Below are 27,631 nucleotides of genomic sequence, written 5' to 3'. Positions count from 1 at the left end.
ACACTTAGTGGATGAGGAGTAACGCACACAAAATGCTGGAGGAACTCAGCAGTTAAGCAGCATGTGTGGAAATGAATAGATAGTTTCTTCAGGACTGGAAAGGAAAGGAGGAAGACGACAGAATAAAAAGGTGGTGGGGGGGTGGGGAGGAAGGAAGCTAGCTGAAAGCCAGGTGGGTGGGAAAGGTCAGGGCTGGAGAAGAAGGAATCTGTTAGGAGAGTAGACCACAGGAGAAAGGGAAGGAGGAGGGGACCCAGGGGGAAGTAATAGGCAGGTGAGAAAAAATAGAAGGTCAGAGTGGGGAACAGAGGAGAAAGGCAGGGAAATTTGTTTACCAGAAGAAGAAATCAATATTCATGCCATCAGGTTGGAGGTTACCCAGATGGAACACAAGGTAATGCTCCTCCACCTTATGGACCGAAATGGGCATCAGAATTAAAATGTTTGGCCACTGGGATGTCCTGCTTGTGGCAGTTGGAGTGGAGGTACTCGACGAAGTGGTCCCCCAATTTATGACAGGTCTAGAAGAGGTTGCATTGGGAGCACCGGACACAATAGACGACCTCCGTAGATTCACAAGTGGAGTGTTGCTTCGCCTGGAAGGACTGTTTGGTGCACACCAGCATGAAGCTAGGAGAAATCTTAGATGATTCATGGTTTCAGTGTGGGTTCCTTTACATACTTAATGAATGAGGAGCCTTAGAATAATCAATGAGTCTATTCTTATCTTCGCTTGATTCCTCAGAAACAAAATAGAGAGCTGATGACAATGGATAATTGCAGTATTAAATTTGTACATTTATTCTGTGATTTTTCTTTTGATAGCTGTCTTTGCCTGTATTCTTTACTCAGGTAAAAAGCTTTCAGAATTTGAACGAGTTACTCCTCTGAAAGTGTATAACTGGTTTGCCAATCGTCGAAAGGAGATGAAGAGAAGAGCAAACATAGGTAATGCAATTAGCGAACAATTAGTCTTAAAGACAACTTATTATAAATACTTTTTGTAATGGTTGAAACCTCAACCAGAGTATTATTTGAAAACTTTACTGTGATAGGATACTTGTTTCACACCTATTTTTGTGGGTTTGAATGTCGGAGTAGGTATTCAGGTTTTGGTCTCATTTACAGCGCTGCACAAAAGTCATAGGCACCCTAGATTTTTTAATATGGTTTCGGAGGGTCTGGCCTCTACAGAGCCCTGATCTCAACATTGTCGAGGCTGTCTGGGATTACCTGGAGAGACAGAAGTAAGCGAGACAGCCAAAGTCTGCAGAGGAACTGTGGCAAATTCTGCAAGGTGCTTGGAACAACCTACCAGGCAATTTTCTTGTAAAACTGCATGACAGTGTACCTAAGAGAATTGATGCAGTTTTATAGGCAAAGGATAGACACACCAAATACTGATTTTTTTTTTTTTTTTACTGTTTAATGGCAATTTTTTTTGGTATTTCGAAACTTTTAACGTCATTACTTTTGAAAGCATCTTCACTTTACAGAATTTTTTTACATGAGCCTAAGTCTTTTGCACAGCACTGTAGTTTCAGCAGTTCTCCACTGATGTTCAGGTGAAATATAGGCTGTGACATTACAAAATCAGACAGAGATTCAATTCAGTGCTGAAATCAAAACTGCACCAATGAGATGTGAAGTGAGACTTGCCGTTCTAGTGAGAACCGACTCCATTGTTAAAAATGGCTGCATGGTAGCAACAACTTCTTGGTGAAAGTCATATTTTATTTCTTTCAAACTTAAACAAGTTGTAGACAAAAGCTTGAGGTAGGCAATAACTCAGTTGATTAAAAAAAAAATCTTAAGTAGATAATCCTAAGTTCCAAGTTCAGTCTGCACTGATGCACTTTCTTTTAGCCAAGATGACCGGAAGGGCCAAGTTATTGGTCTCTGAACCTCTAGGGCTCTAGTTATCACTTATATGAAATCAGAAAAGTTACTCTAACAGATTCAGAATTTGATTTTATTTTTAAAGGGTTTTTGTTTCAAAAGTTAAGTTTGGTTTCTGATCAATCTTCTTTCCAAAGAAGCAGCAATCCTGGAGAGTCACGGGATTGACGTGCAGAGTCCTGGTGGACATTCCAATAGTGACGACATTGAAGTCAACGACTACTGTGAGCAAGTGAGTCACGACTATTAGAGGTTAGAACGACAAAAGTTACTTCTTTAAATCTTCCTTTTTTTAAAACCAGGAACGTTGAATAAATATATGTTATAATTAATTTATTTTCAATGTTTACTCTATGCCACTTATCTGCCTTTTGTATAATGACAGACTAAGGTGTTTGATTAGATCTCATTTAAAGGTTAAGCTGGAATCATTCATTCCTTGGTTCACAAGAATTCTGTGATTCTTCACACTATTCTTAGAGATGTTTAACTGTTACTGTTACACTACTTGCAAAATCATAAAGTATGTTATTGCAGATCAGAGAAGGTGCACTGGAATAGGCAGGTTATCCTGTAAGGAAAGGTTGGGCATTGTTGTCACAGGCAGCTGTGGAGGCCAGTCATTAGGTATATTTAAGGCAGAGGTTGATAGATTCTTGATTAGACAGGGCATGAAGGGATATGAGGAGAAGGTAGATTGAGGCTGAGAGGGAAAATGGATCAGTCATGATGAAATGGCAGAGCAGACTTGATGGGCCAAAGGACCTAATTCTGCTCCTATATCTTTAAGTCTTATGGCTTGTATGTGCTGGTGTTTAGAAGAAAGAAATGGCTCTTGTTTAAAACGTACACAGTCCTGAGGGGTTTAGACATGTTTCATCTGTAAGAATATAGAAATGAGATTGCAAGGGGTTGACCACTTAAAGCAAGGATGTTTTTCTCTCCAAAGTGAGTTTTGGAACCCTGTTCCTCAAAGGGTGGTGGATAGGAGAGTATTGAGTAGTTTTAAGGTGGAGATTCAGATAGATTCCTGATAAACTGTGGATAAAAGATGACCAAATGTACAGTGGATTGGAACCTGGAGTGAGTTTGCAGTCAAATCAGTGGTGCAGCCTTGCTGACCGAGTAGATGACACCTCTTCCAGTTCATGTTTGTAACCACTTCAAGGAGTTTCTGGCATTCACGGCACTTGAAGGGTAATTAGAGGAGAAATAAAATAATTTATTTTTTTATTGCAAACCTTTGAAATAACTTGGGTAAGGTGGAAATGTGTATTTTTAACCAGCAAAAATACAGCAAGGTACAATTTTAAAACCTTAAGACACGCTGGTATGATGTCAGTTTTCAGAGCTGAGCGTTATCTGTAGACTAGTGACTTTTGGTTTTGAGGTGATGTTGGATTGAATAAGAAACCTGAGAGAATGTATTTTTAATGGAAATGGTGAAGAAGTTCTTGTAGTTAGTGTCATATGTTAACATCTTCAGAAACATGTTGGATTGGAAATGGCAACTGTGATACTTGGGCCAAAGAAGCACAAGATTGTAGTTCCTGATCTCGACACAGTGAATAATGGTAAAAAGTAGACACAAGGTCTGGAGGAATGTGTCGTCTTTCATGATTAAAAAAAAAAGTTGATGTTCATGCATAACTGTTGAACATTCCGGAAGGTTGGGTGGGTCTACAACTAGAGGTCATGGGTTAAGGGTGAAAGGTAAAAAAAATTTAAGGGGAACATGAGGGGAAACTTCTTCACTCAGAGGGTCATGAGAGTGTGAGATGAGCTGCTTGGTGCATTCAAGCTCGATTTCAACATTTAAGAGAAGTTTGGATAGGTACATGGATAGTAGGGCTATGGTCCCAGTGTAGGCAGTTTAAACGGCTCAGCATGTATTAGATGGGCTGAAGGGCCCATTTCTGTGCGGTACTTTTCTATGACTGACTATGACGTACTGTATGCTCCTCCAGCCATGGAAATTATGAAATTCAATTTGCTGGACACAAGAAAAAATGTGAGAGTTACTGGATTATTCAAAAAATTCAATAGCTTTGTTGATATTCCTGGAAGAGTGGAATTCACTGTTTCTGTTCGTTTTTGCTTGCATATGTTCAATAATGGTCCTCGTGAAACAATGAGAGGTGGCAGATACTCTTCACAATCTGGTCCTGTAGGCTGGTACTTTTAAATCAAAAATAGTACTCAATTTGGAGGACCTTGAAAATATAATCTGACCATTTAGATCCTGACCTTTTATGGAATAAAACTCAAATACATTGCACCACTTCCCTGGCGAATGATATTTTAAATTACTTCCATCAGATGATGTTTTGGAAAGAACTAGTTTAGCAACTGGCCTGACACAGTGGAGCAGAATTTCACCTAGCCATGCTGTTTCTTCCAGCATAGCTCAGGTGTCAGCTGTCAGCACCTCAGTGTGGTGGTGTGAAGCGTAGGGACTCTCTTAGCACATGTAGTTGGCTTTGACAATCACAGAACAGCGAGATCCTGCCCTCAACCAAACTTGTCGTCAAAACTGACACTTTTATTGAACGTGAACATGAAAAGTCTCTAAAACACATTGGGAAAGTGGTTAAGAAATTAACACATATTTAAGACAATTTAAAACATTCAAATTAAATTAAAACACCATGCACAACCTCCCATTAGCTGATGGGATTGCTGTAATTGCACACGGTTAAACATGAGGGTTGGGAAGTTATGGATGTTTTTTGCTGTCCCTTCTGTGAGGATTTCACTGGCACAAGCGGTGTGCAGAATGAGCAACCGACTTGCAGACAACACCCATGGAATAATATGGATGTGTACTGGCATTGCTGCAAATGCTGAATTGAAAGATTCACCCATTGATTGGTTCAATGTTAATAGATCAAAATGTTCTGTAATTTACAGAATAAGATTAGAACCTGTAATCCTGAACAGGCCATGGCCTAACTAATCACTTCCTGTATAGCTGCAACAATTGCCACCACTGGGCAATGTGCAATGTGGCCCAGGTATGTCCGGTCATTATCAGGCCCAGTCGATTGTAGAATGCCACCATTAGTCATCAATTTAGAAACACAGAAACATAGAAAACCTACGGCACAATACAGGCCCTTCGGCCCACAAAGTTGTGCTGAACATGTCCCTACCTTAGAAATTACTAGGCTTACCTATAGCCCTCTATTTTTCTAAGCTGCATGTACCTATCCAAAAGTCTCTTAAAAGACCCTATCATATCCACCTCCACCACCGTTGCCGGCAGCCCATTCCACGCACTCACCACTCTTTGAGTAAAAAAACTTATCCTTGACATCTCCTCTGTACCTTCTCCCCAGCACCTTAAACCTGTGTCCTCCTGTGGCAACCATTTCAGCCCTGGGAAAAAGCCTCTGACTATCCACACGATCAATGCCTCTCATCATCTTATACACCTCTATCAGGCCACCTCCTATCCTCCGTCGCTCCAAGGAGAAAAGGCCGAGTTCACTCAACCTATTCTCATAAGTCATGCTCCCCAATCCAGGCAACATCCTTGTAAATCTCCTCGGCACCCTTTCTATGGCTTCCATATCCTTTCTGTAGCGAGGCGACCAGAACTGAGCACAGTACTCCAAATGGGGTCTGACCAGGGTCCTATATAGCTGCAACATTACCTCTTGGTTCCTAAATTTAATTCCATGATTAATGAAGGCCAATACACCGTATGCCTTCTTAACCACAGAGTCAACCTGCGCAGCAGCTTTGAGTGCCCTATGGACTCGGACCCCAAGATCCCTCTGATCCTCCACACTGCCAAGTGTCTTACCATTAATACTATATTCTGCCATCATATTTGACCTACCAAAATGAACCACTTCACACTTATCTGGGTTGAACTCCATCTGCCACTTCTCAGCCCAGTTTGCATCCTATCAATGTCCTGCTGTAAACTCTGACAGCCCTCCACACTATCCACAACACCCCCAACCTTTGTGTCATCAGCAAACTTGCTAACCCATCCCTCCACTTCCTCATCCAGGTCATTTATAAAAATCACAAAGAGTAGGGGTCCCAGAACAGATCCCTGAGGCACACCACTGGTCACCAACCTCCATGCAGAACATGACCCGTTTACAACCACACTTTGCCTTCTGTGGGCAAGCTAGTTCTGGATCCACAAAGCAATGTCCCCTTGGATCCCATGCCTCCTTACTTATTTAAAAATATATTTTAATATGCCTCATTAATGATATGCAATCACTGCTGCAAATTGTAAAGAATTCTCAAAGAAACTGGAATAAAAGATCTAATGTAATCACTTTTTCTATAATCCCTACTACTCTGGACAGAGATTCTTTTGAACATTTTGCTCTTTGGTGTTTGCACTCTCAACACCAGGGCAAGGAGGTTTGTATTACTAAAGCTCTATTTAAGCACAGCTCCAATGTCATATTTGGGTTTACTGATGACACCACTGTCATTGGCCACATCAAAGATGGTGATGAATCAACATTAAGGAGGGAGATTGAAAACCTGCCACATCAACAACCTCTCGCTCACTGTCACAAGATCAAGGAGCTGCTTATTGACTCTAGGAGGAGGAAACCAGAGGTCCATGAGCCAGTCCTCATTGGGGACTCGGAGGTGGAGAGGTTCAGCACCTTCAGATTCCTCAGTGTTATCTCAGAGGATCTGTTCTTTGCCCAGCACGGAAGTGCCATTACAAAGAGAGCCGGGCAATGCCTCTACTTCCTCAGAAATTTGTGAAGATTCGGCAGATCATCTAAAAGTTTGACAGTGGTGTGGTGCAGAGTATATTGACTGGTTGTATGATGGCCTGGTATGGAAATCCAATGCCCTTGAATGGAGCAGCCTCCAAAATCACAAATAAATCCCTCCCAGTCATTGGGCACATCTACATTTCGCAGAAAAGCAGCACCCAACATGAGAGATCCCTCCATCCAGGCATGTTCTCTTCTCACTGCTGCCATCAGGAAGGAGGTACAGAAGCCTCAGGAGCCTCGGTACTCACACCACCAGGTTCAGGAACAGTTATTACCCCTCATCCATCAGGCTCTTGAACCAGAGGGTATAACTTCACTCTCCCCAACACTGAACTATTCCCACGACCTATGGACTCACTTTCAAGGTCTCTTCATCTCATGTTCTCAATATTTATTGCTTATTTATTTATTATTATTATTATTTTGCTTGGTTTTCTTATTTTCTGTTTGATTCTTTGTATTTACTCTGAATGCCCACAAGAAAACAAATCTCGGCGTTGTATATGGTGACAAATGTACTTTGATAATAAAGTTTACTTAGAAATTTGAATAATGTTAATATCTCCTTTTGGTTAATAATCACGTAAACTGATTTTGTCCAAGTCCGAAGTCTGCTACGATAATCACATTCGCAAATCAATTATATTCAATCTGTGTAGTTGAATCACAAACACCTTACTTGATTACTTCTTCGCTGAGATCTATATTTAATATTTGCGGTTTTGAGAAGTGGGGAGTTGCTAATTGAGTGATTAACAGCTTTGACCGATGTTTTTATTTCTTTAATCACGCTGGTGTGTCATACTCTGCATTTTTTGTATCACTTTTCACACCTTGGGTTCTCAGTCCTGATCTTTTGTGCAGATAAGCTAACATGGATCATTAATTTGATATCAATTTGTCCACATGGTATGAATAATTATTTTAATGATTTAGTCCAATATTTTGTTTAATGACATTGACTAATTTGTTAAATGCAACTTGCTGTTAAGTTTCACTGACTTTACTGGAAGACTTAGAAAATAAGTCAAAACCATCAGCTCCTGAATCCTTGAAATTTTCGTCAACATGTGGACACCACTGTCATACTAGTTTGGCTTTAATGACAGTTGCTTGTATCACAAAGCCTACAGCATGGTTGTGGAGAGAATTAGAAAGATGCATTATCCTGTTGGTGGGTAGAGGGGATGGGGTGTTGTGGGGGCCTTGGGACTGTGAGAGGCTGACCCCCTTATTTTGAAGCTGCAATCCTCACTGAAGACATCCATATGAAGGGAAGGAATTTGACACAACTTAGAGTTGGGCAACTATGCTTAATTATTCCTTGTATCTTGTTGGAAAGCATCACTCTGGGTTGTGTAGGTCTTGTCATCATTATGAAACAGTTGAACATATACTATTACGATGTGAAGCATGTAAAGTTGAAAGAAATCAAATGCAGGCTTCATAATGGGGGAAGGTGGTGTTGATGGTTTTCATTTTAAAATTTTGTTAAATTGTGGATGTCCTTAACTGACAGCATCATCTTTTTTTACTTAAAATCACAGGGCTTTTTGGGGTAATTTAGCTTTCATTTGAAAGAGAAGTAGCAAGGTTTTTTTTTCCACAATTCCAGTTGGCGGTGGTAATACATCTTTAAGCTGACCTGCCAACCTCCATTAAAAGTCAAAAGAAGAAGAAAGACACTTAATGAAAATATTATCCTTGCATCTACCCAGGCAAGTTTCATCTGACCTCTGACTGTCTCAATAAGAACACTTGTCATGCACTTTGTAGTGCATGTCCAATCTGCTTAATCTTGCCTTGTAGGGTGAACGTACCATTCCCAACAACACACACTCCCAAGTCTTTGCACTCTCTGTGTTAAGAATATCACATATTAGGGAGGGAGAATGGGATATTCAAGGACACTATAGAGTAGGAGTAAACACGAGGAATTCTGTAGATGCTGGAAATTCAAGCAACACACATCAAAGTTGCTGGTGAACGCAGCAGGCCAGGCAGCATCTCTAGGAAGAGGTACAGTTGACGTTTCGGGCTGAGACCCTTCGTCAGGACATCTTGGAATGAACCATTTGCTGTCTTAATTGCAGTGTTTCTCATTGACTTTCAGTAACTCCCCTGGGCAACACCACCATTTTAAACAAAATAGTATTTCTATCTTACCTAATTGTGTGGGAGAACTCTCATCTTTCCACATCATATTTCATCTCTCACATCACCACCCATTCGCTTAACCTGGCCATATCATCTGATACCTCTCGGCATCCTCACATTTCACAGCTTTCAACACTGAGCTTTGTAGCATCAACTTGATGTCAATATACACAGTCCACAGTCTGTATTTCTTTCTTTTTGTATTTGCAGTTTGTTGACTTTTGCTCACTGGTTGAATGCCCAAGTTGGAGCAGTCTTTCATTGATCTTATTATGGTAATTGTTCTGTTGTGGGTTTGTTGAAAATGAATCTCAGGGTTGTATATGGTGACATGTATGTACTTTGATAATAAATTTACTTAGAACTTTTGAACTTTGAATGTACAAATCATTGATAGAGATGGTGAGGTCCGGCATCCGACTACTCACTGCTTTTCTAAACAAAATTGACTCGTTTTGTGTTTTCTGACAGTTCTCTAATCATCAGTCCATACCTGTATGTTACCCCCATCCCATGTGTCTAATTTTGTTTCACAACTTCTTGTGTGGCATCTTCAAGTTCAATTTTAATTATAATTCGATCATACATGAATATAGTCAACCAAGACGGTCTTCCTCCGGGCCAGGGAGCAACACACATTACCGACAGCGTATAGCACACACTGTAGCTCAAATATTATATATGGTTATGATTTCAGAAAAACATACTGTCAGAAAGCAAAAAAATCAAAGGCCTTCAGAAAATCCTGATCCACACCTTTAGGATCTCCTTTATGTAATCTGCTAGTTACAGTCATAACAGTCTCTAGCAGATCTGGTAAACATGATTTTCCATTCATAAATTTCTGTTGATGTAGCCAAAGCCTATTACAGTAGATTGGAGTTCAGAACCATACTGGAATGAAAATCAATCTAGATTGATTTTTTTGCACTATTTATTTAATTAAACTATTTAGTATATATGTTCATATTGTAATTCAGTTTTTTTCTTCTATTATTATGTATTTCATTGTACCGCTGCCACAAAGTTAATAAATTCACGACATATGTCGGTGATACTAAACCTGATTCTGATTAGAGACTTGCAGGTGCACAGTTTGAAAACTTGTGTTTTTACAAATTATTAGAAATTTATGAATATGATTTCTAATAGAGTAAATGTTATAAAGCAGGGTCAACAATAGACACTGGTATTTGTGTTGCATGAAAACAATATGTATGCTTTTGATAGGTTAAGGCGCCTGGCAAGCATTATTAAAAAAAAAATGGAAGCTGTCATGGTTTCACCACAGTATGTATCAAATCTGCAACACTTGTTTACAACTTAACATCCACTCCTGGGTACTCGCCAGAAACCAATTTTCATGGTACTTGGTTTTAATGAATCGGATTGGCCATTAATGAAAATATTTGCACAAGGATGCCTGAAAACTCAAATTGCATATAAAAAACATATTTAAGGTTTGGTTGGCATTCTTAAATAAGATTGTCTCCCACAACATGTAATTACTAACATAGAAAACTGTAATTTTCAGGTGCCTTTCAGTTGATTCCATTCCTCCTATCATTTTGGATCTCCCCCTCCCCCTCCCCCTCCCACTTTCAAATCTCTTACTAACTCATCCTTCAGTTAGTCCTGACGAAGGGTCTCGGCCTGAAACGTTGACTGTACCTCTTCCTAGAGATGCTGCCTGGCCTGCTGCGTTCACCAGCAACTTTGATGTGTGTTGCTTGAATTTCCAGCATCTGCAGAATTCCTGTTGTTAGATATTTATTTATTCTTTTCCTTGTTCATTCAGTCATTCATTCATTGACGTGCAGTGTGGAATAGGCCCTTCGAGCCACACTGTCCAGTAACCCCCGATTTAATCCCAGTTTAATCATGGGACAATTTACAATGATCAATTAACGTACTGATCAGTACACCCTTACACTGTGGGAGGAAACCACAGCACCCGGAGGAAACCCATGGGGTCACAGGGAGAATGTACAAACACATTGCTGGCATCTGTGGGAATTGAACCTGGGTCACTGGAGCTGTAAAGCATTGTGCTAGAACGCTATGCTACCTGCCGCCCCACAGTATTTTTTCATTTATAAGAAGACTTTTGGCTGGTTATTTTTCTGTTCCTTTTAAAACAACACATTCATTGATTTAACCACAAAATATTACAAAGCACCCAGAGAATATTTTTGATAAGCCAAATTTTTAATATTTAAAATTTCTTTATTCAACTAGCAATTGGTGGTATTTATATTCAGGACCAGGTGGTATATATATTTATGAATTGGTATTATTAATATTTAAATAATATTAGGTATTTAATATTGGTAGTATTTATATTTGTGTTAAAAAACTTTGAGTATTCACAGCCAAAGTTATCCTCAAAAATGACAAGAAGTGATATGAATGCAGAACAGTGTAGCACAGTATCGGCAGTTAGTTGCTTACCAAGATCCATATACACCACATCCACTGCTCTACCTTCATCAATTTGTTTTGTCACTCCCTTGAAGAATTCAACCAGGCTCATGAGGCATGACCTGACCCTCACAAAGCCATATTGACTATCCCTGTTGAGACTATACTTCCCTAATGCTCATAAATCCTGTCGCTAAGTATCCTCTCCAATGGTTGCCCACCACAGATGTAAGGTTCACTGGTTTATTATTCCCAAGATTATGCCTACTACCTTTTTTGAACAAAGGAATAACATTTGCTACCATCCAATATCCTGATACTGCTTCCATGGCTAGTGAGGACACAAAGATCATGCAAACAGCACAACAATCTCTTCCCTCACTTCTCACAGTCTTTTCCTGGAGTAAACCTAGGGACATGCCTATTCTAATGTTTTTCAAAAGTTACAGCGCATCCTCTTTCTTGACATCATTGAAGTGTTCCAGCATATTTAGCATGCTTCACACTGTCCTCTCAAATCTCAAGGTCCCTCTCACTGGTGAATACTGAAGCAAAGTATTCGTTACAGACCTCCCCTACCTCCAGCACGTTTATCCCTGATCAGACCTATCCTCACTCTAGTCATCCTTCTCTTCTTCACATTATGTGGAGAATACATCGGGCTTTTCCTTAATCCTACTCACCAAGGCATTGTCCTGCTCCCTTTCAGCTTTCCTAACTCCATTCTTAAGCTCCTTCCTGGCTACCTTGTAACTCTCTAGAGCCCCGTCTGATCTTTGCTTCCCAAACCGTATGTACGGTCCCTCCTTCCTCGTCACTAGATATTGCTCACCCTACCATCCCTCCCATGGAACAAATGGGACAAACCCATTCAGAACCCTCAAAACAACATCCATATTTCCGTTATGCAGTTCCCCGAGTACATCTGTTCCCAACTTATCTCCCAAGTTCCTACCTGATAGCATGATAATTCTCTCTCCCTCAATTAAATACTTTACCATAGCCTTGGAGAGGGATGGGGGCAGACAATATGGGAAAAGCCAGGGTACTTCACTCACTGTCTTTGAAATGTTCACTCACCGAGAGATCTGACTTAGGACCCAAGCACCAGATCCTGTATGGCCTCTCCTCTAGTCAGCCCGTCAGGAAGCCTTCCTGGTCACACCGAACAAATTCCACCCCTTTGAAACCTTTTGCACTAAGAAAGAGCCAATCAATATTAGTAAGTGACGACAGCCCTGTTATTTTTGCAGCTTTCCAAAAATCTGCTTCTCAATCTGCTCTTCGTTGTCTCTGCTGCTATTGGTGGGAGGGGTCTATAGAATACTCTCAAAAGACTGATTGCTCCCTTCCTGTTTCTGTCTTCCATTCACGCTGACTCAGTAGTCAATCTCTCTATATCTTGCCTTTCTGCAGCTGGTGATATTATCCCTGATTAGCAATGCCACACCCCCACCTCTTTTACCTTCCTCCCTGTCCCTTGTGAAGTATTTAGACCCCAGAATATCCTGCACCCATTCCTGCTCTTCTGACAGCCAAGACCTAGTAATGGCCACAACACTGTAGTTCCATGTACTGATCTACACTCTAAGTTTATCGTCCTTCTTCCTAATACATCTCACATTAAACCCATCCAGCTGACTACATTTAAGCCCTATCCACTGCCTATCCTTCCTCTTTGTATCTGTCTTTACACCAATTGCTTCATCCCCTGACCTATCATTCTAGTTTCCATCTAGTTTAAATTCTCCCCAGCTTTCGCAAACCTGCCCACAAGGATATTGGTCCCCCTTGAGTTCAGCTGTACCCTGTCCCTTTTGTACAGGTTATACCTTCTCCAAAAGAGAACCCAGTGATTCAGAAATCTGAAACCCTGCCCCCTACATCAATTTTCCTGCCATATCATCCTATTCTTGCCCTCACCGTTGCATGGCACTGTCAGCAACCCTTGAGGTCCTACTTCTCAGCTTCCGACCTAGCTCCCTGCATTCACTCTTCAGGAGCTCATCTCTTTTCCTACTTGCGTCACCTCCTGCTGCTCACACTCCTACTTTTGAATGTGGTGGACCCGATCTGAGACATCCCTGACCCTAGCACCTGGGAGATAACATACCATCCGGGAATCCCTTTCATGTTCACAACGTCTCCCCTCTGTCCCCCTAACTATTAAATCCCATATCACTACTGCTTTCCTCTTCTCCCCCACTTCCATCCGAGCCGTAGAGCCAAACTCAGCGCCAGAGACCTCTGCAGCTTTCCCCAGCTAGGACGTTCCCCTGCCTCACCCCACCCAACAGTAGTAGCGACTACTTCCCTGTGGCTCCTATCTGTCACCTCCTCATTCTCCCATATGAGCCGAAGATCATCTAGCTTTGGCTCCAGTTCCTGAATGTTATTGGTAAGTAGCTGCACCCAGATGCACTTCACACAGATGTAGCAATACTGGAGATGTACTGGAGGTCTCCCAAATCTCCCACATCTTGCAAGAGCTTATATAAAAAAAAGATGAAATGCTTGTAAAATAATTTGGGGGAAAGCACTTATTTTGTGGGTATTTTAGACAGATTGTGTAGTATCTGGGTCATTTAGATTGCTGATGAGAGCATAATCGGTACTTCATTGTGTAATACATTCAGCCAGCATACCTTAATTCTTAGCTGTAGCATTGTGTGTGTGTGTTTTTGTGTTTGTTCCTGTGCTACTTATATGGCAGTTTGTGTTTTCCCTCTCAGGATGAAAATACCTGTCATAGTGACCATCAGCAAGATCCCATCTCATTGGCTGTCGAAATGGCAGCTGTCAATCATTCAGTCCTAGCTTTGGCCGGCCAGGGTGGAAGTGAGATCAAGACAGAAGCAGTCGACGATGATTGAACGTAAGGCTGAAGGCAATCAGGATTATATAATGTTATAGACTATAGCCACCTTCTTCCCTGTTATATGTACTGTTCTGCAACAGACTATTAGATGTATATTTATCATTTGTTTGTCGCTGTCTGTTAAATTGAAAGAAAAGTTCTCATTTTTTTATAGCTGCCAATGTGATCATCTCATATTAACATATCAGTGACTAGAAGTTGTCAGGTGTGACTAGAGCTAAGGTTTGCTGACGGCTGACTGTGAATTCAAAAAGGAAACTTTTTTAATGTATTACTGCACATTACTCAATACAGTTGAAATTATTAGCTGAAGGCAAAATAAAAGCATTTTCTATTTTCTAAATTTTACATAGCTAGTTTTTTATTAGGGAGGTACGAACAAAAAGTCAAACCAGACTAAACTGGCCTGCAGTCAGAAGTTATAAGAGCCCAGAACACACTCAGAGTGCAGTTTCTTCAAGGCTCCAGTTTCTGGAAACTGAGAAGCGTGCGGCTCCATATGTTCCCATTCTGGATTTTAAACCTGGTGTTTCAGATTGCTCATTGTTCGTTGGCCCCTACTTTTCAGCCTGTTTTTAAAATAAGACAAGTGCTATATATCCATTCCTTGGTCAAATAATTTCCTTTTCGTTCTGTTTTCATTTTGAATAAAAGTTCACTTAACTGTAGAAGGTTTGGTTGTACTTCAGCGTGCAGGCATCCTTTGGATCCAGTGGATAAGCTTTCAACCGCCTCTTCATGTCTATTTGTGCACACGATTAAATGATCGTTTTTATAGTAACTAAATGTTACATTTTGGAATTTGCATCAGAACTTAGAGGATCAAAATGTTTGCATCTGACAGACCTAAAAGAGACAACTTTGCCAATTTCCACTTCCCCAGAAGTAAGGTTCTAATTAATGACAATTAAAAGATATTCACTGTTGTGGTGATCTCGAATGTAACAGTCATTTTCCCTGTAATTAATGACCATCACTGCGGTACCATTTTTAAGTATTTTTCTGTTTATAGATGGTTATAAGCTTTAATCCAGTATCAAATTTGTTGCAAGAAAACATTATGTTGCTTTATTTATCACAGGGATAGCTTAAGCAATGAGTTCACAGCCTATTTGCTGAACATCTCCCTCCAGGATAGAAGATTTTTCTCAGTGCTATAGAGGTTTTGTTACATCTAATACTAGAGCACCATCCAACAAGACTATGTAAAATAGCATTGCTTTTTTAAAGCCTTAGACTTCTGGCTTTTTGGAAATTGGTGGTCAGTAAGATGATGGCTGCGGCCACGTTTGATTGCCAAGCATACCAGGAATGTTCATGCAGACCGAGTGTATCTTCTGTTGCATTGACTGAGGCATGCTGACCAAGAAATGGAGGTTCCGAGTGACCCTGCTGTACTCAGGTGGACTATGGTGTAAGGAGGTTAACAGCAAGTGGGATGGTTAGGTGGCTGAAAACTGATTGTCAGATTCAGACTTTGTGCTCATTTGTAATCTAGTTGCCCACAGTGCAAGCAACCTAAGTGACTTCATGACTGGCTTTTTAATGTGTCGTAAAACATGATTAACCAGGTACAGTGGATTCCATTTATTTGGGGCACATCAGAACCAGTACATTTTGGCCCAATTAAGTGGCTGACCCAATTAGACAAGTCTCATGGAAATAGTTAAAACAGTATAAAAAAGACAAACAGAGTAACAAATTACGTATTTAAATGAAATACAGAACAAATTAGATCTCTACCAATACTACTACAGTACTATAAAACTGTGCATTAATTCGTAATAGTTTATCAACAGAGGAATTCATCCAGTGTATGCAATAAACAAAATCAGTGCAGGTAATGGACTGCCTTCATACTATGCTATCAACAATTATATCCTCTAAATCTCCATTTTCATTGTAGCATTCAAGATTGTCAATACCTTCAAGTTCTTTGTAGCTTCTAACTTGTTGAAGCAGTGAAATAGTTTCATTTTCACTCCTGTGTTTCTGGCATCTCCAAGCCTGAATGCTTGAAACTGCAATGAACAAAACAGTTCTGAATTGTCTTACTGCTTATTTCTCACCAACTATTAGTGACAAAAAAACTATTCACTCTAAGCAGAGTATAGCGTCTAATGGCCACAGAAATGAGTGATGCTAGTTAGAATCTGTTCAACAAGTCTCCTGTCCCAATTAAGTGGCATCGTGTCCCGAAGAAATGAAGGGAAAACGGGCTATTTTCCTTATTAGTTTTTGTTCTTTATGAATAGGCAGCTGCCTTAATTAACTGATGGCCTAATTAACCAGAATCCACTGTATTTAGTTTGTGACGGTTTTCCACATCTCCCAAAGTTGAAATTGAGGGAAATTTTGTTTCTTTTTTATAGTTTTGTGAACGTTTCCTTACCTCAAGTTCAGTACTCTTTATGTCACCCCAAGGGATAACTGCTATCCACTTTAAAGCTTCTGTTGCGGAGGAAGGCTTCCGAAAAATGAAGCAGATATTTTTAAAAAATGCATATCATAGCCATGGATTCAATTCTAGATGCTAATCAAACGAATCCTGCTTCCTGTGAAGTGATTCAGTAAAAAAAATTATCTCCTTGGGTTTGCTAAGTTAGCGTGGAATCTCAAAACAAGCTGGTCTAGTCCCAGTCTATAATGATGCTGGTTTGAGAAACGAACATAGCCTGTGTTGCTGCTAGGATAATGGCTTCAGTGTTGCATAAATGAATTTGCTTGGTTGTTATACCTACAACACTGAAAAAGAAGTGTTATTTTGATTATTACCAGAGTCAGTATTCTAGATTTTCTGCCCTTTGGAATAATGCTGAACAAAGCTTCAACTAATTTTAACTATGTAGACAATCTGTTATGGTGGCCCTACTCAGTTTCAGATATTTATTGCAGTTATAGATTGTCTCAACTTTGTTTACTGTTTGCCATGGGTTAATCTAGTTACCACTTAGTTATGTTGCCTTTACCATGTTCTAACTAATACTTTAGAGTTGAAGCACAGTGACAGGAAATGCTGGATCTACGCATCGGAGGGCATTGCGAGAGAGAAATTGATTCATATTGATTACCTTCCATTAGAACTGGGAGGAGTTTGTGAACAAGTACATTTTGAGCTGCAGAAGAAAGGTTTTCTGAATCCGTTCTCCCTCTACAATTACTCCCTGCCTAAACCAGTAATTCCAATATTTTCTGGGTTTATTTCAAATTTCCAGCATCTGCAGTTTTTTTTTTTGGCTTTTCAAACAAACTCTCACAATGATTTTTGCCCTTATTATAATAGAAATAATGTCTTCAAATGGCATTCTTTTGCATGAAGTTTTAAAAGAGCTTCTAGCTCATGTCTTAATGGATGAAGATGTCAGATACATATGTTAATATGGGTTCTCACAGCTTACAGCAGGGTTCTGTTCCTGAGGATTGTTCGGCTTTCGAACAGTTCACAAGCTGGAAATCTGCCTGGCAAACAAAGTTCCTACATGGTGAAGATGCTTATGGAGGTGGGTTGCCCCTTCATAATAGATAGTCTAGAGAACCATTTTAAATCTCACTGAATAAAGTTGGTACTAACCCCAGCCTCTCTTGGGCTACTCATGATATCCTTCTAAAAGAATTTACCACAGCCAAGCTTTTCCAAATCACTAACAGTTTTTTAAAAATTACATTGTTGCTGGCTTGGGCGTTGCTTCTTGAGATAGGATTCACAAAATGGACATCAGTGTATTGACTAGAATGTATTTTTCATGGGTTCGATGTGGCAAAATTCCAGCTCATGTCAAGACGTCACCTGTAGCACCAGAGTAGCTGGAAAATCCATTCTGCTGGTCTCCTTAGTGCCTATTCATATGTACGGGCTCTTCATAAGTTGGGTGTTGGTAAGCTGGGAGAACCTGTAATTGTACTTTGTATCTTCAGGGACACTAAATTTTGAAGTCACCTTAAATAGAATTGAAAAGAAAAATATTTGAAAACAGAATCCTACACATCAATCTGTGGGATGTAACTTACACAATGTGATTGGGTGATTTGTAACTTCTGACTGTGCAGTTCATAAGATACAAATTCACTCATGGAGTTTAATGAAAATTGCAATTTGTAATTTAAACAGTTAGCTTCTCTATAACTTCAAAAGCATTAATAACTAATTGACAACAATGCCCAGAGTTAAAATATAACATGAATTATATTTTATAGACTGGAAGCATGTACCTTGGGATATGAACAGCATTAAGATCAGAGTAAAATCTAAATGTTCATTATAGTTCTCTGAATTAAAAACTAGAACATGTATACTTTCATCAAAATATCTTAGGATTATTGCATTGTTTAATGTGATAAAACCATAAGTATTAACTCTAAATCTAGATGGTGATTACAGTCAGCAATTTTTGCTGCAAATGGTATTACCAGTTTGAAAGATTTACCAACAAGAACCTGCAATAATCAGCTCCACGTCTCATATCAAACCATGAACGGTATCCGGTGAGAGATGGTTTATGAGGAAAAACTGATTTTTCAATGAACTATAGTAACTTCCAGTAATTTTTAGTTTTATTGAAGTATTTGGTTTAAAATTAAGTGAACCACTAAATTAAGCAATAATGCATTTTGATCACCAAGTGAATTCAGACTTAATTTGCTATTTATTCTGTGGAAGCAGTTGACTACCTGAATGGTTGTCTTTATTAACTGTTCTCTTGATTGAATCAGAATTATCAGTCATCTACATCAGTTGTAATCTTGTGTTCCAACAAGCCACATCAAAATAGCTGAAAGGGTAAAAATATCTGGCTCATCGTTAAAATGTACAAGTAGTTTTATAAGGTTATTTCTAGATTAACTACTCGAGTTATTTTTGTAATGCTCATTAATACACAAACCTCCAGACAGCACACAGAATAAATCTGTTCATCCCTCTAATTTAGGACAAAATACCTTTCTGATTTAAAGCATTATATACTGAGCAGAATTGCACCTTGTAGAATTTGTTTTTGAATGCAGAGTACTGAACAAAGTATTCTTTAAATAAGTGCTGCTACAAGCCATGTGCCTGGCACTAATACAGATCTCATTACTGATGACCCACTGATGGAATTCTTTTTCTCTCACCTGTCACTGTCTGTTCCCAGCATTCAAAAACAGGAAGGGACTTTAAAATCATGAGCTACTTGACACTAATGCGCAAAAATCAACAAATCACTAATAACGCTTCCATAACTTTCCAATGAGCAACTGTGTAGTAGTTGCACAGAACTTGATAATGATGCATTCATTTTCTTTTCAACTTTTTCAAAGGCAGACGAAACAACAAAATCACTCAAGATTATTAGCTTTCTGCCACTGAAACTTGTTTAGAAGTATCACCTTACCGGCTGAGCACAAGAAAGTTAAAGATTGCCTGAAATGGCTGAGGGTGGAGAATCAAGTGTACTTAGAGTATTTGGTCTTGAGAAGGTCCAAGTATGTTTAAACAAAAATGTGATCTGGACAGATCCTTAAAGGTGCCATATTCACGTGGGGCCCTTAAGTCATTTGGGTTCTGATTATCTAGTATTTGAGTTCAGCCTCAAAAATAAAGTTGGTACCTTTAAATGAAAAAAGTGCTTACTAGGGAATGTCATATAAAATTAGAATTAGATTTGATTGTGTAAGATTCCACATTTAGGAATATAGGAATATTTAAATTGGCCAATATTTAGGAATGGTTGCTGGAGGAGTTATTGGAGCTACAAATGCCTTTTTTAAAAAAAAAAAATTTGTAACCTATTAGAGCAGAGGTTCCCAACATTTTTTATGCCATGGACTCCTACCATTAACGGAGGGGTCTGCAGACTGGGAACCCCTGCATTGGAGTTAGTCAGGGACCAATGAGACAGCTGGCTGTTAAGAGTGAAATGCAGTATTATTAGCTAGTAAATATAACATGTATGTTGAGAATGAAAAATAAATCATTTCCAGACATCGCGACTGCAGTAATAAAATCAGGAAATAACTGAAGGCAGAAACTAAGGAACCAGAAACCGCATTAATAGCTTTATATCAAAACTATTATTTTGTTTCTGGCATCTGTTATAAATGACAAAACAAACAAACAGTATATTTAGGAGATGCAATTGACTGTGGACGCTGTATTCTGGAGCCAAAACCAAACTGCTATGGGAACCCAGTGGGTCAGGCACCAGAGCAATGGTCAATGTTTCTTGCTTAGGAAGTTGCGTTGGCCTGGCCTGTCCTAGTGTGTTGCGGTGACTTAATAATTACTGAATTAGCCGTCACAGTAGCGTGGCAGTTAGTACAACTCGGGGCGTTAGAGTTCAGTCCCAGCACCCTCTATAACGAGTTTGTGCGAACTCTCCAAGGAAAGTGTGGGTTTCCTCTAGGTGCTCTGGTTTCCTCCCACAGTCCAAAGACTTACTGGTTAGTAGGTAATTGATCATTGTAAATTGTCCCATGATTAGGCTGGGGGTCGCTGGGTGGCTCAGCTCGAAGGGCCGGAGGAGCTAATTCCACACTGTATCTCAATAAATAAATAAATTGCAATCACAATTGTATAGTAAGTAAAAACATAAGATTTGTGCAAGGATCCCACAGGCAAGAGGAGATGAATGGCCAGTTTATCTATTGTTAATGGTGTTGACTGAGGGACACCAAGATAACATCACTTTCTTCGTTGAAGTACCCTAGTGAGTTCTTTTATGTGAACTGGCAGGGCAGGATTGGTTTAAAGGCTCTGAAGTGAGAGCCTGTGGTGACATTGAGTGAGAGTGGAAGAGTTACTGCTCAGTCGGGTGGATAATAATTGCAGTGATATCGATAGGTGTATGGCAGTACACAACAGTGCACCGCACTAGCACTAGCTCTGACTTTGTCAAGCTTTGCATCTTCTACAGTAGGGCTGCACATAACAGTACAGCACTGGACAGACCAATCAGCAATCACATTGTGCCGATCGCGATGCCAGTTTATACTGAGTATCTCCTGTGTGCATTCATAGCCTTATAATTTTTTTATATTCATCTGTCTAGCCAGAAGCCTCTTAAACTCCACCAGACTGCCCCTGCCACTCTCTGCACAAAACTTCTGCCCTCTAACCTTAAAGGATGCCCCTCAGTGTTTGACATTTCTTCCCTGGGGAAGAGATTCTGACAGTCTTTGCCTCTCAAAACGCTTTTAAAAAAACCACTATCAGGTTGCCTCTAAACCTCTGATGTTCTAGAGCAGGGGTTCCCAAACTTCTTTACGCCGTGAGCCAATACCATTAAGCGTCGGCTATGTGGGTTCCAGGCTGGCAACCCCTGCTCTAGAGGGAACAACCCAAGTTGTCCAACCTTTCCTTTTAGCTCATACCCTCTAATCCAGGCAGCGTCCTGGTAAACCCCGTCTTTCCAGTGAAGAAACGTACTGGAACAGCAGCACTCCCTGGTACTTTGAGTATGTTCTGCAAGTACATATATAATCATCCTTTTGGGTGGATTCTTACACCTTGCAATTGTGTTATGTTTCTTAATGGAGCTATTTATAGCACCTTTATATAAAACTTTTAAACAACCATATATATTATCTGACACTGATGACTAATTGTTGGATCTATGCCAGCTTTTTGCCAGAGCATCAAAACTAATCTTCCCATTTCCCCAGTTCCTGATTCATTCCTTCTTTTAAAAAAAACACACACACAGTTCAGTCATTCCTATGAGAAAGTATCAAGTTGGAGGTCTTCATCTCATTTAGATTAGCGAACTATTAGTTCGGCATCTTCACAGAGTCGTAACAGCACAGAAACAGGCGCTTCAGCCAACCCTGTTCGTGCTGACCCATTTCTAGTAATCCCGAGCAACACACACACAATGCTGAAGGAACCTAGCAGGGCAGGCAGCGTCTCCGGAAAAGGGTAAACAGTCGATGTCCTGATGAAGGGTCTCGGCCTGAAACGTCGACCGTTTACTCTTTTCCTGGCCTGCTGAGTTCCTCCAGCATTCTGTGTATGCTGCTTTGGATTTCCAGCGTCTGCAGACCTTCTCATGTTTGTTATACTAATCCCAATCTTTGGCTGCGTAGCCTGTGAAGGTGACGCTTCCACGAGGGGCACTACCTGAGACATTGGCGTTTTCGAGCCTTAACTTGCAAAGCAAAGTGAACCCTTCAAATCAATGTACGTTTTAGGGACGCTGGTAAGTCCTTTCCAAAACACTGCCAGTCATCATCACTGTTGAAGTAGAAAAATGACACCGTAATCTGATAATTTTAACGTTGCCCTCTCTACATTTCCTGAAATTAATAGGATTCTGTATGCATCAGTGAAATGCCATTTAAATGATTAAAATAATTTAGATGCACAATCAGAACCATGAAAACTTAGCTAAATTACGGTTGTATAGTGTTTCTGTTCATAAATACTCTTCTCTTTAAACTCGGAATATTTGATGTTGAGTTGAAAATGGTTTTTGTTAAAAAGTGAAGTTAATTAGTTAAAACAGAAATAAATTAGTGTATGTACAGTTAATTAATTTCATACAGGGTAACAGTAGGTTTGGTAGAAGTAGGCTAAAGGCCTGTACCAGCAAGAGTGAGGTATAAGCAGCACACACAAAATGCCGGGGGAACTCAGCAGGCCAGGCAGCATCTGTGGAAAAGAGTAAACAGTCGACGTTTCTGGCAGAGACCCTTCATCAGTCGTGATGAAGGGTCTCGGCCCAAAACGTTGACTGTTATTCATTTCCATAGATGCTGCCTGACCGCTGAGCTCTTCCAGCATTTTCTGTGGGTTGCTTTGTAGTTCCAGCATCTGCCGATTTTTTTTTCATGTTTGCAAGGTATAAGTACTTGCCTCTGCTTGCTATGCAATGTTGTATTATTAGCAAGCACTAAGAAAAAGCTTAGCAACTCCAACAAGGTGAAAAATGATACAATTAAATAATAAGTGGAAAATAAGTTTAACACAGCATAATTTTGAAAATAACGATATAAAATTGTCAGTGTCTTGCTCTTTTTGATTAAGGTTGGATAGATATTTAAGAAAAAATCTTGAAAGTACAGGGAAGATTAGGGAGGCTGACTGTTCTGTTGGGTTTAATTCTCTCAGAAGTTCTCAGCACTCTTAACTTCAAGTTTGAAAATTCCTCTCTTTAGAAGATGGAAAGCTGTGAAACTACTGTGCACTTCAACCATCAGTCACCAACAGTTCAGCTTTGTGCACTTTATTTTACTGGGATAAATACACTGTATAACAGAATTACACTTTGTGAATTGTAGGGGAAGAGTGCAAAACAATTTTAACAACTCAGTTTTATTCTATTTATCACTTCTTAAGGAAAAATTCAACTTCACTTTTTCCATTCCCAAATGTTGCCTTTCTGAGTGTTGACGATGTTAGGATAGGTGAAGTAATATCTCTGTACCATTGTGGGAAATCTGCTTGCTAATACGTCCATTGTGCACAACTGCCCCACCTTGCCCTCTCAAATAAAAACACTTTTATGGATCTTTAGGCTCTTCAGCAGCACAGACTTTTAACATTTGGCTCAAAATAATCACCTATGTGCAAATACACCTCAGTGGTATTTTCATTTAGTTCAATGTGCCCAGATAACTTGTATCAGACTTGCATCAGTATAATGTTACTGCTCCACTTGTGGCACAAGTGTGGACAACAACAAAATACCTTTCCTTCCAGCACAAACCAGCTTTCATCTCAACCTATCCAGTCCACTGATTCTATGAGACAAGTATTCTTCCAAATCAGTACTTAGAATTAGAGGAAAGTACAGCACAGAAATGGGCTCTTTGGCCCTTCTAGTTCGTGCCAAACCATTTGAATTGCCTACTCCCATCAACCTCTGAGTGAAGAAGATTCCCTTCATGTTCCCTTTAAACTTTTCACCTATCACACCTAACCCATGACCTCTGGTTGTAGTCCCACCCAACCTCAGTGGAAAAAGCCTGCTTGCATTTTTACCCTATCTGTACCCCTCTTAATTTTGTATACCTCTATACTTCTGATGGATCAGCTGGGGAAGCCGTAGTTGTTGCATTTAAGTAATCATAAATGTTTTAAAGGACTTCAGGGTCCCCTATTTGTAGTTGATATGTTCATTATATTCATTTCTATAAACTTCCTGCAAATCCCAGTCCATCGTCCCAAAACACATATATTCACAAAAATATACAGATTACAGCTGCTGCCATCTTGTTCTCTATGGCTAGGTGACCAGACAACTGCATATTATTGTAGTAAGTGAGTGAGACTTTGCACCTTGTCTTAGCTGCTCTGTCGGGTTCATTTTGATACACCCTACCCTCTCAAAAATTCCATAATTTGTGAATTGCTTATTAATTTTCACAGATAAAATAATCAAGTTTTGAATGGCCTTTATGGGTAGAATCTTAAAAATGGAAACATACATTTTCCACTAAAAGTGCCTCCTTTATTCTCGTAAGCTCACTTTGGAGAGCAAGTGCTTCATTTACACACTGGATCTTTTACCCAGTTGACCACAATGATTGTCAGTCTATTAAGCTGCAGTTGTTCCCACTCTTCAGTTCAGTTACAATAAACCAGTTTTGGAGTTAAAGAAACTTTTTTCAAATGCAACTTATTCTTTGTAGAAATACACCTGTATATAGTAGATGGCGGCAGTAGTCCATTTAAAACTTCTGATCGGTTGGAAAGAGGAGGGGAGTGATGACTGGACGACTTGACTTCACTTTGGGAGTCTTTACAGTACGTTTATTTCATATCGTCACATCAGAAATTCAGAATGGCACTGTAGGAAGAATGGGGCCAGGTTAACTCTCTAAACTACTAGTTGGACCCAAAGTACTTCGGGATTTACTGACATTGTGAAAGACTGTTTCTGGTAAAGTTTTTGTTTTGAGATCTGGGATACAGTAATTTGAAGATCACATTTATATTTCTTGAAAGGTGGGTTTAAAGTTTTAAGCCAGGAATATCATTTATTTAAGAGACATACCCATTACCATTTATCAGAATAGCTTTTTATATTAGTTATCCAGACATTGTGGAATGACTGCATTATTGACATGCATTCAATGTTCATGATCCTGATAAAACTTTAACATTGCAAATTCATGAGCAGGTTGTATCTACAACAAAAGTTGTGGTTTACAAATGTAAACCAAGACTTAGATCTACCAGTATTAATTTATAAAGTATGCTTCGGAGTAGAAATTGTGGACACCAAAATGTGATCTTTATCCAGACTCGTGTAACCAGTCATAATAAATCAAGAGCTTTAGTGCTGTGGATGGCAAAGTAAAATTACTACCAACAATGTAGATAGAGGCAATTGTTTGTAGTGCTCTGTCAATGTGGATGTATTTAAAGAAATTGTGGATGGTGGTGAAATTTTAATGCTAGTCATCTAAGTTTTTCTCAAATAGTTTAAATTGCTTCATTATTTTGTTAATGTATGAGTTTTTTTTAAATTTTAGGTGAAATTTTTACAAATAATTACCATATTCATTTCTTTGTCCCACCTAATTGAGATGGATGATTACAATAGAACCCACATCAAAATTCACAATTTATTAGGCTGATGTGGAGATAAAAACCAATTAAGAAAAATCTAACTTGGAGTCGTTGAACCATGATTTTTTTTTAAAAAATTGCACTATTGGTCAATAGAAAAGGTACAGTATTATTCTATCCAATCTACCCGATTTTAAGAGAACTCATTGTACTGTGAGCAGTGTTTTGCACGTGACTTTGTATCCTATTTCACTGTCTAGTTATTTAAAAGACAAACTTGGGTTGCTCCCAGCAAGTAATTTCTGTGAAAGACTTCAGTTAAATGTATAACAAAGACAGGTTTGAATTTATAGTTTAGCAAGATAAATATGTATATACACATACAAACTCAATGCTGCCCACATCATTTTCTTGGTCTGAAGGGTTGATTCATCAGTTAGCCAGTGTAAATGTCATATTTCTAAAGGTCTATAAAAATGGTCCAAATACATCTAATTATTGTAAATATTTTTTAAAGCACTTTTTAAAAAGAAATTACTTTTTGTACTCCAGTATGTTTAATGTATAAAACTAGCTCAGTTGCATATTTAAGAGAATTATACAAAGGATGTAATTACACTGCCCACAGCACAATTAGCAATGTCCTTGGAGACCTCCTCATTGACTGGATTAGACCAGCTTCTCAGTGCAGCTTGAAGCAAAACAGAAAATGTATAATTGTGGCTTCTGTGAAAATGTCTAGGGGAGCATCTTTTTTTTCTGCATAGTTTACAAGCATTATATGTAATTTTGATGTAAGTTACTTTTAAGTAACTTTTTGAAATACTGTACACTGTAATATCATTACTGTTAAAAATAATTTTTATGCACTGTATTTAAGTAACTTTTCCTTTATCTAGTTCCAAGGAAATACAGGACATCTTGTATCTGTTTAACTAAACGTAAGATTCTACAAAAAAAAAACTCTAATTATAGACCTAGTAGTAACCATTAAACTAATGTAGCAAAACACGTTTGGAAAGTTTTTTCTGTTAAGCTTGTACTAAAATTCAGCAATGCCAACTATGAATGTGTATTTACTAATTTGTTGACAAATCTACTGCCATATTAGTTAAAGTTCAGGTTATTTTTCACTTAAGGGCACTTGGTAGTGTCAATATTATGTCCAGAGGTTAACTGTATCTACATATGTACAAAAATATGCAACAAAAATTGACCTACTGAACTATCAGCTATTGATGTGACTATATATTGTGGAATTTATAAAAGTAATCATGTTCTGTTTCATACTTTTTTTTTCAAAGTACACTCCCCAACCCTGTAGTGTTCTTTTACCTCCTTCAGTTGGAAATGTAGGTTGGCCAACAGCAGGTTTCTATAATGATGCCTATGCTTCTCTCTACTTGGCCATCAGGTGTACTTTTTTGGCATGGTTGAAATAGTAGGGTTGGCCAACACCAGTTTAATTACCCTTTGTTAATGTAACTGTAAAGCATTGCACCTAGTGGTTGAACTGAGAACTGAAGTTGGTCATCAGCTTGGCTGTGGATTTGACTGCAAGCTGAGCACTTGAATTTAAACCGAAGATGAAAGATCAAAACCACAGAACTGTAAACCAAGCATCTGACACTACAGGGACAGGATCACAGTGCTTGCTGATCATGCAGTGCATGGTGGCACATCAGTGGAGTCAAATGCCTTTCCATATATTCTGCCCCAGGAAAGTGATGAGAAATAAAAGGAAAAGGGAAAAGTAAAAGAAATTGGTTTATCTGTATCTGTGCTTGTGTATCCCATCCTTTATTCTGTGTTCATACATATGCTTCCATATGTATATAATTTGTAGTTAATGGTCTGGATTAGTGCCTTTTGACAGTAGACTGTTATAGAACCCAATTTATAGTTTTTGTATATTTTCATTATTGAATTTTTGGTTAGCTCAAATTTTCTTTACCCCAATAAAGCAATAAATATGTTCAAATGGAGTTCCTCTTTTTCTTTGGAAAGAAATTCTTAATTATG

The 27,631-nt window shown here is 39.1% G+C and overlaps 1 protein-coding gene across 5 annotated transcripts in view; it reads left to right on the top strand.

The window, feature by feature from the left end:
* Positions 1 to 27,594, top strand: part of LOC140190635 (homeobox-containing protein 1-like) — a 68,321-nt gene extending 40,727 nt beyond the window's left edge. For 2 of the 5 annotated variants that reach the window (XM_072247377.1, XM_072247376.1), the window contains exons 8-10: positions 853 to 948; positions 2,037 to 2,131; positions 13,976 to 27,594. In XM_072247377.1, the coding sequence (XP_072103478.1) occupies positions 853 to 948; positions 2,037 to 2,131; positions 13,976 to 14,116 (332 nt within the window). In that variant the 3' untranslated portion in view covers positions 14,117 to 27,594. Of the gene's footprint in view, positions 1 to 852; positions 949 to 2,036; positions 2,152 to 8,280; positions 8,452 to 13,975 lie in introns of those variants that run through there. The other 3 variants (XM_072247378.1, XM_072247380.1, XM_072247379.1) reach the window with 3 other exon arrangements.
* The last annotated feature ends 37 nt before the right edge of the window (positions 27,595 to 27,631 follow it).

This window comes from Mobula birostris, chromosome 30 (genome assembly GCF_030028105.1).
Source record: "Mobula birostris isolate sMobBir1 chromosome 30, sMobBir1.hap1, whole genome shotgun sequence".
In the NCBI taxonomy this organism is placed as follows: domain Eukaryota; kingdom Metazoa; phylum Chordata; class Chondrichthyes; order Myliobatiformes; family Myliobatidae; genus Mobula; species Mobula birostris.
The sequence above is the reverse complement of the archived record's forward strand: the minus strand, read 5'-3'. Positions and strand labels throughout refer to the sequence as shown.